General features: G+C 36.7%; 1 protein-coding gene across 1 annotated transcript; it reads left to right on the plus strand.

Moving 5' to 3' along the window:
* Nucleotides 1–8,399: 8,399 nt before the first annotated feature.
* Nucleotides 8,400–9,299, plus strand: LOC107954557 (receptor-like protein EIX2). Its single transcript, XM_041082176.1, has one exon. The coding sequence runs from the start codon at nt 8,400–8,402 to the stop codon at nt 9,297–9,299; it is 900 nt and encodes a 299-aa protein (XP_040938110.1).
* Nucleotides 9,300–11,713: the final 2,414 nt, after the last annotated feature.

The following is an 11,713-nucleotide window of genomic DNA, read 5'->3' on the forward strand; positions in this document are numbered from 1 at the left end:
TGGAGATCTGCCCTTATGAGCCTGGAAGCGAGCTAAACAATTGGACTGCTGAAGAAATCCCTATAGTCTTTAGGGCTTATTCAGAGTAATGCTCAAAACATTCCTGTTGTTTGTTGGCCTAGGAACGATATGAAATCTTTTGTGAAATAGGCATTGGGCCTAAATATCATTATTTTAATGAAATACGTGTCTACGTTCATCTCAATCAGTCATTATTTTTTCCTTTTATATTTTTCATTCGGTTGATTGTCTTACAAATAATTCTTTCATTTGCAATTCTTTTGCACAAACATATTCGTAAATTTATATTCTTGGTATATTCTTTGATATGCCCTCATAGGTCTTCAGATATCAATGACATGAGTGACGCTGCTTCAAACGCGGAGCCTATTTTTGAGCAAGAAGTGTGTTTAGAGGAATCCTGCGACTTTGAAAATGACGAAGATTATGATGCATCTCCCGACTTGTTAAGAATGGTGGAACGAGAGGATAAGCATATTCTACCTCACAGGGAATCATTAGAAATAGTGAGCCTAGAGGATGGAAAGGAGGTGAAAATTGGAACTGAAATCACCGCAAAGACAAGGCAAGACCTCATTAATTTGCTCCGAGAATTCAAGGATGTTTTCGCATGGTCATACCAAGATATGCCTGGGCTAAGTACTAACATTGTGGTGCATCGTCTGCCTATAAAGGAGGATTGTAAACCCGTTCAACAGAAGCTCAGGAGAATGAGACCTGACATTGTGTTGAAAATAAGAGAAGAAGTCAAAAGACAATTCGACGCTGGTTTCTTACAAGAGGTCAAGTATTCGGATTGGGTAGCCAACATCGTCCCTGTTCCCAAAAAAGATGGAAATGTACGAATGTGTGTGGATTATAGGGATTTGAACAAGGCTAGTCCAAAGGACAACTTTCCACTGCCTCACATTGATACTTTGGTAGATAACACGGCAGGCTATTCATTGTTTTCTTTCATGGACGGTTTCTCTGGATACAATCAAATAAAGATGCATCCTGGAGACATGAGAAAAACCACATTCATTACCTTATGGGGAACATTCTGCTACAAGGTAATGCCCTTCGGATTGAAGAATGCGGGAGCAACGTATCAAAGAGCTATGGTGACTTTGTTTCACGACATGATGCACAAGGAGATCGAAGTCTATGTTGACGATATGATCGCGAAGTCTAGAACGGAAGAAGAGCATATTCAGGTCTTGAAAAGGTTATTTTTGAGATTAAAGAAATTCCAGCTCAAGCTTAACCCGGCCAAATGCACGTTTGGAGTCAGATCAGGGAAGTTATTAGGCTTCATAGTTAGCAAAAAGGGGATCGAGGTTGACCCAGACAAAGTAAAGGCAATACGAGATTTGCCTCCCCCGCGCACTCAGAAGGAGGTTCGAGGTTTCCTAGGGAGGATGAATTACATTGCTCGGTTCATCTCACAACTGACAGAGAAATGTGATCCAGTATTCCGGCTCTTAAAGAAACATAATCCGGGTGAATGGGATGAAGAGTGTCAGAATGCTTTCGATAAGATAAAGAAGTACTTGGCTAATACCCCAGTCTTATCACCTCCAAGTCCAGATAGGCCATTGATATTGTATCTAACAGTGTTGGAGAATTCCATGGGATGCGTATTGGGCCAACATGATGAGACGGGAAAGAAAGAAAGGGCAATATACTACCTCAGTAAGAAATTTACCGATTGCGAAATGAGGTACTCATCAATTGAGAAGTTGTGTTGTGCTCTAATCTGGGCGACCCGAAGACTGAGGCAGTATATGTTGTATCACACGACTTGGCTGATTTCAAAGTTAGATCCTTTAAAGTATATGATGGAATCGACTGCTTTGAACGGGAGAATGGCTAGATGGCAGATCTTGCTCTCAGAATTTGATATAGTATATGTCAGTCAGAAGGCCATAAAAGGAAGTGCAATAGCCGATTTCCTAGCTAGTAGAGCCTTGGAGGACTATGAATCTTTGAACTTCGATTTTCCAAACGAGGACTTGATGTATGTGGCAAATACTGAAGAAAATCCTCAAATGGATCATGTATGGAAGCTAAATTTTGATGGAGCTTCAAATGCTACGGGTAATGGAGTTGGGGCAGTTTTGGTATCCCCAAGTGGAGATCATTATCCTGTTGCTAGCAAGTTGAACTTCGATTGTACAAATAACATGGCAGAATATGAAGCATGTATTATGGGCATTCGTGCAGCCATTGAACGGAACATCAAAGTATTGAGAGTATACGGGGATTCAGCGTTGGTGATATACCAACTCAAAGGGGAGTGGGAGACTAGAGATCCTAAGCTAATCGGTTATAGAAAACTAGTTCTTGAATTGGCTGAGGAGTTTGACGATATCACCTTCTATTACCTCCCACGGGAGGAAAACCAAATGGCTGATGCATTAGCTACTCTAGCTTCGATGATTCAGGTGAATAGACTTGAGGCAATGAGGCCTGTTCAGATGAGTATCTCTGAGACCCCGGCTAATTGCTGCAATATTGAGGAGGAGGGAAAAGATGATTGTCCTTGGTATCAGAGTATCCTACAATATGTGAAGAATCAGGAATACCCTGATCAAGCGACAGAGAATGACAAAAGGACTCTGAGAAGGATAGCCATTGAATATGTCTTAGATGGAGAAGTGTTATATAAAAGAAGGAAGGATCAAGTACTGTTAAGATGTGTGGATGCTGTGGAAGCCAAGAAAATTTTGGAAGAAGTCCATGAGGGTATTTGTGGGACGCACGCCAGTGGTTTCACGATGGCCAGACAGATCATGAGATTTGGGTACTATTGGCCCACCATGGAAGGAGATTGTATTGATCATGCCAGGAAGTGCCACAAATGCCAGATTTACGGGGACAAAATACACGCGCCCCCTTCACCTCTTCACGTCATGACCTCTCCTTGGTCGTTTTCCATGTGGGGTATGGATGTTATTGGGCCAATATCACCAAAGGCTTCTAATGGGCATCGCTTCATCTTCGTAGTAATTGATTACTTTACCAAGTGGGTGGAGGCTGCTTCATATGCAAATGTCACGAAAGCAGTAGTTAGCAAATTCTTGAAGAAGGAGATTATTTGTCGATATGGAATGCCTGAGAGGATCATATCTGACAATGCGATGAACTTGAATAATAGCACAATAGCTGAAGTTTGTGGCAAATTTAAAATCAAGCATCATAACTCATCACCGTATCGTCCAAAAATGAATGGTGCAGTGGAGGCGGCCAATAAAAACATTAAAAGGATTGTGGGGAAAATGACTGAAACCTACAAGGATTGGCATGAGAAATTATCATTTGCTCTCCTTGCCTATCGAACATCTGTTAGAACTTCTACTGGGGCAACGCCTTTTTCTCTGGTTTATGGAATGGAGGCAGTATTACCCATTGAAGTCGAAATCCCTTCTCTACGGGTGTTATCTGAGCTACAGTTGGATGAAGCCGATTGGATCCAATCTCGGTACGATCAGTTGAACCTAATAGAGGAAAAGAGGCTAAGGGCTATTCACCATGGGCAAATGTACCAGAAACGAATGATGCGAGCCTATAATAAAAAGGTTCGCCCCCGAGAATTTCGTGAAGGGGACTTGGTACTAAAAAAGATTCTTCCTATGCAAAAGGATTTTAGAGGAAAATGGATGCCAAATTGGGAAGGCCCTTATGTTGTAAAGAAGGCATTTTCCGGGGGAGCTTTGATCCTATGCGAGATGGATGGCAAAAGTTTACCAAATCCTGTAAACGCAGACTCCGTCAAGAAATACTTCACTTGAAAGAAAGGGGAACCAAAGTGAAACCCGAGAAGGGCGCTTTGCTTCCTAAAAAAAAAAAAAAAAGAGAGGGGACTTTGGAGAGGCTAAGGTGAAAACCCGTAAAGGGCACTTTGAGACCAAAGAGGGCTTGAGTCGAAAACCCGAAAAGGGCGACTCAAGTATTGGACAGGATTGGAACATCAGGACTTGAGCGGATCAAATTTTGATCGGGGGGGATATGATGATCTTCCTTTACTTGAACCAACAAGAAAGGATATGCAACGTCTTGAAGCATTGACAGAGTATTGCAGATCTCCTGAACACCTGACAAACTCAGAAGGGTCTTCGGAAAGTTTGTACAGAGAAACTCAATCTGCGATAACTGGGGCACCTAGTTCTTATGTGTATTCTTGAAAATACATTCTTTCTTCCCTTCTTTTTTTGTAAAAATACACATTCTCAATACACTTCTTTGTTACCTTTCTTCCGCCATCTTTGATGTTTTATTTGGGTTATGATCAGAACCAACTTTATTCTTTATCCATTGTTATGACCTTTTTGCAAACATGTTACATTGGAATAATGATTAATGGACTAATAAAACGTTCACAAAGGAAGTTTTGCATATTACTCTGAAAAGTTCTAAATAATATAGGAACCTGAAACAGGACTATTGTTTAGAACACGCCAATTTTAAAGGTTGGAAATATCTAAAAAGGAAGAGTCTAAGTTAAAGACTACCTTTTCAGATTTTGTTGTCTAAACATTGATTGAACAAAATGACAAGATGTAGTGTTGGTGGCAAAGCTTCAATGAACCAAAAAACGATGTTTACCAGACAAGAAGAAAAGGTCTTCTAGGAGAGGAAAATTTTGCATTTTGTGCATGAGCATTTGGTATGACACCTTGGGGATGGGGTAAAGAACCAAAGAGTTTCACATTCAATGTCATCGAATTGCGATAGGAGAAGATTGAGGAAAGCCATACCTTTCCACCCTTGGGTTACAATGGGAGATTGACGGTACAAATTTTATGTCCCAGTGGATTGAACTTTGACGCGCACAGTGGGGGGCAATCAGATTAAGTGTTTCTTTGGATATGCTAACCGAGCAAGAAGGCGGTGTAGCGCATCAGTGATAAAGCCTTAATAAGCTTTTGTGTGATGATAACCTAAGCATTAAGGAATCGTTTTCATGACATTTTGCATGTCATTCATACACATCTAGTTAAGAGCATTTGTTTCATTTTGATAATGTCATCTTAATCATTAAGCATAATTAGGTTCATTATAAAAGGTCTTATTCCCCTGAGATTACGGTGGAACAGACCAAAGAATTACAGATCTTATCTCCCTGAGATTACAGCGGAGCAGATTGAATATAGTAATCCTATCTCCCTGAAGTTACAGTGGAGCGGATTAAAGGATCTTATCTCTCTGAAGTTACAGTAGAGCGGATCGCACCAGGTCTTATTTCCCTGAGATTACAGTGGAACAGACTAAAGAATGTCAGATCTTATCTCCCTGAGGTTACAGTGGAGCAGATTGAGGCCAGAAATCTTATCTCCCTGAGATTACAGCGGAGCAGATTGAAGACACTATCCTATCTCCCTGAAGTTACAGTGGAGCGGATTAAAATAAAGGATCTTATCTCCCTGAGATTACAGCGGAGCAGATCGAAGACACTATCCTATCTCCCTGAAGTTACAGTGGAGCGAATTAAAATAAAGGATCTTATCTCTTTAAGGTTACAGTAGAGGAGATCGTGTCAGGTCCTATCCCCCTGATGTTGCAGTGGAGCAGACTGAAAACATAAATTTCGTTCCCTTGCGAAGAAAATTCAAGCTACAAATCAGATCTTCCTGAAATACGGTAGAATGGATTGAAGCAATAAGGCACAGTGGACTGGAGTGAAGCCACTTGAATAGAAGCGCTAAGAAGTCAAGACTCGGCGAGACCGGGCAAAATTAGTCTTTCTTAGTCTTTGTTCTGTTATCGTTACACGATAACAAACAAAGAGGGGCAGCTGTACAGCCTAATTTATGCCCGGGCCCAACAAGCAGAGACCCAAGGATCAAACCTACCCAAACAAGCCCATTACAGCAAGGCCCAACAAAGGTCAGCATAGGGTTTCAGCTTTTCTGAAACCCTAGCTAAGGCGCCGCACGTCCCTGGGGGCTCCTAACGTCTACCGCCGCTCTAGTTTCTGCCACCGACGCCACCAGCTATTTCCATCAATTACCTGCAAGGGCAGCACGCAAAGCAAAGGCAAAAACAATGCAAAATAATAGAAATAGAAAGATGTATTAAAATCGGCTATATAAGGAGACAAACAAAATGTAACAAGGGTCTCTTTTTTTCGGTAATTAAGAAGAACTTAATAAAAAAGAAGAAAAAACAGATCAAAAAGGTTGACTCCCGTTTTTCTCTGTTCTGGTTTCTTATTCACTTTAGTCTTCCTTTATTACTTCTTTTTCTCTGCAACTGTTCAATAAAACAAACGGAACTAAAAGGGAAAGGAAGTACCTTTTGCTTCGACGGGCTAGCGTCGGAGCCCCACCCTCGCCGTCGTTGGATTCAAACCAAAAGGGGCATCTCATCCCTCTTCCTTTTGGTCTTGTGGCTGAGAAGGCTTAGCCTTCGGGGACGCTTCAAGAAGAGAAGGCAAATGGGCCGTTCTCGCGTAACTCCGGCCACTGGCCTTGGAGGCGGAGACGGTGGCCTGGGTTTAGGGGCTGTGGCAGAGAGAGAGAACCAGAGGGTGTCTCTGTTTTTTTAAAAAACGATGTAGGTTTTAGTTTTTTTTTTCTTTCCTGTTATTTTTATAAGACCCGAAAACCCGTCCTTAATGGGTCTAAGATCCGCGCGTTCAGGCTCGGAGGGACTATTTGCACATCCGGTCCCTCCGCTCATGCAATATGGCGCGATCTGGTCCCATTCAAATTTTTAAATTTGGCCACTTGCTTTTTATGCGTTTCGATTTAGTCCAGTGCGGAGCACATGCGCATAAGGTTGGGGAAAATTGCTCAATCGATCCCCCTTCTTCTGCGCGCATCGCAAATAGATCTTGTGGCCTTATCTTATTGTGATTTTTCCCCTGGTATTTTGTTTTGTTTTTAGTTTAATCCTATCATTTTATTTATTATTGAGTTTATTATTATTATTATTATCATTATTATTATTTCTTCCTATTTATTTTTATTTATTTTATTTAAACCTTTGGTACGTATATATATATATACATATATTTGCATGACATACATGCATTATTCTTATAATATATATATACTTATATATTTTCATACATTTTATAACTTATGTACATATCTATAGATCTATATACATGTTTTCATTCTTATAAATATATACATATTTATATATAATCTTTATAGTTTAAAATATACTTTTTTTATATATTTTTAAAATCCACATATATACACCTTTTCAATATATTTTTAACATGTATATAAATTAACGTATTTATTTGTATACATATGTATATTTTCATATTTTAAAACTTTAATTTGTACATATATATATATTTTTTACTTTACAATATGTATACACTTACTTTTATGTGTATTTCTTTATTTTCGTATTCCATTAGTTTTATACATCTATATATATGTACATGTTTTTATATATACGTATATTAATTTATTTTATTAAAATATACTTTATATATTTCATTAATTCATGTATACACATATTTTAGCTCATGTCTATATATATCTTTTTATACTTAATTGTGTTTGCTACTTATTTATTTCATTTTTGTCATTATTTTGAATGGATGATTTAAATTTATTCGTTTCTATATTGTGTTATTTTGTATGTTATAAATTTGATCGTTCAAATTAATTGCTATTGTTTGCATCGTTTTTATATTTTCATGTTCATTATGATCTTGCTATGCATAAATAATGTAATTTGCTTTCACTATGATTTTGTGCTTTATTTTTACTCGATATAACAAAATTTATTTTTTCAAAAAATAGCATTTCGTGTTTGGAATTGAGAAAATCGTGCCCTAACTTACTGGGTTTCGTTTTTCTCGATAAATCTAAATGCACGAATCTTTTCAAGCTCAAATTTTAAATGATCCCGAGATCTTAAAAAGAGTCGCGTCCTAACTTACTGGTCGTGATCTCATTTTAAATCCGAGATGGCTAAAACATCTTTTAAATAAGCATTTTTTATCCGCGTATCGGGAATTTGAGACATTGTGTCCTAACTTACTGGATATGATTCTCTTTCTCGAATAACGTGAAATATCTCCTTTTTCCTGAAAATTTTCAACGTTTTAATACAAGGATCGTATTTTTAAAATTCTTCAAGGTTCTCAATTTTTGACATTAAGACATTAAGTAATCAACTAGGTACCAATTTTGGGCGTATCGAGGGTGCTAATCCTTCCTCGTGCGTAACCGACTCCCGAACCCGTTTTTTTTGAATTTCGTGGACCAAACTTGTTGTTTTAATAAAATCAAACCGTTTATTATAACAACCATTTTCGAGGTAATCCAATCACACCTCATAAAAAAAAGGGATTGGTGGCGACTCCCATTTTTGTTTTCATTTTCCAAAACCCCAGTTGACCCCGTCTTCATCCAAAAAATGGTACCAACATGTTTGATCTTAGTGAAAATCATTTCAGTGGAAGTGTACCAGCATGGATTGGTGATAAGCTCTCAAACCTTGTGATTCTAAGCCTTCGATCAAATAACTTTGATGGTCATATTCCTCATAACATTTGTGATCTTCAATTTCTTCAAAACTTGGACCTTGCCCACAACAACATTTCTGGAGTTATTCCAAAATGTTTTAATAATTTAAGTGCAATGGCCACAACAAACAAAACCGATAAAAAAGTTTATGGGGATAGTTTTTACCGATTTTCTTGGAGCGCATTGTTGGTGTTGAAAGGACGAGAGGATGAATATGGTAGCACACTAGGACTTCTTACCAGCATGGATCTTTCAGCTAACAGCCTCACAGGAGAGATTCCCAAAGAAATTGGTAGTCTCGTTGGACTAGTGTCTTTAAATTTTTCAGGGAATCTCCTAACAGGAAATATACCAGACAGCATTGGCAACATAGAGTTAATGGAATCTCTTGATTTGTCCATGAATCGACTAAATGGTGAAATCCCTCCAAGTTTCTCCAATTTGAATTTCTTGAATCACTTCAATGTGTCCTACAACAACTTGACAGGACAAATCCCAACAAGCACTCAACTTCAAAGCTTTGACAACTTGTCTTATGTGGGCAATCATCATTATGGACCTCCTCTAACTAAGAACTACGCCTCAAAAGGCATTCCAACTGACGTTGCAAATAATGGAAGTAGCAGTGAAGGAAATAAAGTGAATTCGCTTTATGTCAGCATAGCTCTTGGCTTTGTAATGGGATTTTGGGGTGTAGTGGCTCCCTTGTTTTTCATCAGGTCTTGGAGGATTGCATACTATCGAATGCTGGACCATATCTGTGGTAAACTGTATGTGTTTTGGGCTACTATGGGTATGTAGTTTGATAGGAAAAAAGCATGTATAATTGATGCATCTGATCTAGGTGTGCTGCTACATGATTGTTTGATGCTAAAAGATTAGTTTTTGTGTCTTTCCACTCACTTGGTGTGCTAATAAGGCGGCCCATTCGCTGGCATGAACAGCTTTGTTATATGCAAATCATGTGGAATGGGATGTTTTTCCCTTGCATCTTTTTTGAAGAATGTTTAAATTATGATCTTATGTTGATACAAATGCAAATTACATACGGTAGGTTTAGGTGTATGGGGTGAGCCTGTTGGCTCGGGTTTAGTAGTCTGTCTCCTCTTTGTGTTCACTTTTGTTTTGTTATTTTCTCATTAATGAATTTCTTCTCTAAAAAAATAGTAATTTTTGACACGTACAAAAGTATAAGAGTGAACTACACCCAATGTCACTCTAAAATAGGGTTTGTCCTATTTTGGTCACTCTAGCTAATTTTTTTTTCAATTTAGTCACTCTAATTAATGTTATTATTCAAACTAGTCAATATTGTTAAAATTTCTATTAATCCACTAATGGATTGTTGTTGTGCCACATCAGCCAATTGAAAGATGACACGTGACACCAGAGGGCAAAGCCAGGGGGCTGGCGGGTGCCCCGACCCTCCTAAAATAAAAAATTTTTCATTTAGACCCCTTTATAATTTATAAAATTTTAAATTAGTAATGATAAAATTACACTTTGGCCCTTCTAAAAATAATAAAAAAAATTGGGTTAATCTTTTAAAAATTATAAAGATATAGACTATTAAAATTATGATGAAATTGTATTTTTACTACCATAAGAATATACAATTTAATACTGGCCCCACAAAAAAAATTTCTTACTTTGTCCCTTCGTGGCACTTTCTTTTGATTTTTAACTAAAACTTAAGAACCACTCTATAATTAATCCAGAATACTTTTTTTTTTGTTTCCCCTTTTCTTCTCTTTGCAACTCAAAATGGAGAAACCAAAACAGGCATTTCAAAGCTACATGTCCTTCACCATTTTCTCAACAATGGATGTATGGCAACTATCAACGATAACCCACCATACATCTACAAATAATTAAAGAAGAACGAACAAATATAAATAAGAAGGGATCCACGGCATGAATAGGGCAAGGGCAAAAGCTTCATCCTCGTCTTGAGATATTTTTGCGATATTAAAAGAGTTTGACTGCAGACGTACAAGATTTATTTATTTATAGGGAAAACTACACCATAAGTTATGTATATTGTTTCATTTTTTTTATCACTCAATTATCAATTTTTTTTATTTAGTCTCAACTAATTAAGATTTTTTTTTTGGTCTATTTCCATTAAATGTCATTAAATCTCTTATGGGTGGGTGATGTAAGAATAAAAAAATCGATAATAACAGATTTAGCCCTCAACTTTTACATAGTATATCTATTTAGTTAAATTTAAAAAAATTCACCTTCAAAATTTACAAATGATCTCAATTTGATCCACATACTTTTTTAGTAATTTTAACGATTTTTTATTTTAAAGAAAATGTATGACATATAGTGTATATATAAACATGCTTTCTCATAATTAATTAATATAAAAATATTTTCCAATAAAAATGTAACTTATTAAACTTCCTTTTTTTAATTGGCTTTAGTGGTAAAAATTGAACCTTAATCATTACAATTAGGTTAAATTAATCATATATGCCGAAATAGTTTGTTAATTGGTTATATAGGTCGATTTTTTAAAAATTTACAGAAATAGATCGTTTTTGGAGAGAGTGTGACCGCGCTTTCTGCATAGGTGGTTGGAAAGATCATCCAACTAGGCGAGCTTTTCTATTGACATGTCAGGGAAAGCATGCCTAACTGGATGTGTTTTTTTTTTTTGAATTTTCAGAAAACGCTTTCAGGTGGACGAGCTTTCACACACTCTCTCCAAAACTGTTTATTTCCCTAAATTAAAAAAAACAGCTTATTTAGTCAATTAACAATTTTTTTTGACATATATGACTAATTTAGCCCTACAATTAAGGGTTTAATTTATGATCACATTATATATTATTAAAACATGATGTAAAAAGAAAATTATAAGAGAGAGAATGAAAGGATGAGTGGTAGATTTAAAAATTAAGTTCTTCGTGTCTGTGTGTATATATATGTATATGATCAATATTTCATATATAGATATGTATATGGTCACAAGATAATTATTTATACTATAATAATATGTCTGATTAAGTTTAGTGTCATAAATCAAGTGAAACCAACTCAATTGGTAGAAGCACAGAAAAATTAAAGTTATTTTTTAAAAAATATAGAGTTAATTATATCATTTAAATATTTTATAAAACAAATTAAATTTATTCAATACTCTTAAACTAACTATTTGAAAAATCATTTTTTCAATTAAAACTATTTGTTGAGGCATGTTGCAT

Source organism: Gossypium hirsutum, chromosome A11 (genome assembly GCF_007990345.1).
Source record: "Gossypium hirsutum isolate 1008001.06 chromosome A11, Gossypium_hirsutum_v2.1, whole genome shotgun sequence".
NCBI lineage: Eukaryota > Viridiplantae > Streptophyta > Magnoliopsida > Malvales > Malvaceae > Gossypium > Gossypium hirsutum.

Coding starts and splice junctions, on each gene's coding strand:
- LOC107954557 (XM_041082176.1), top strand. CDS start 8,400: ATGTTTGATCTTAGTGAAAATCATTTCAGTGGAAGTGTACCAGCATGG.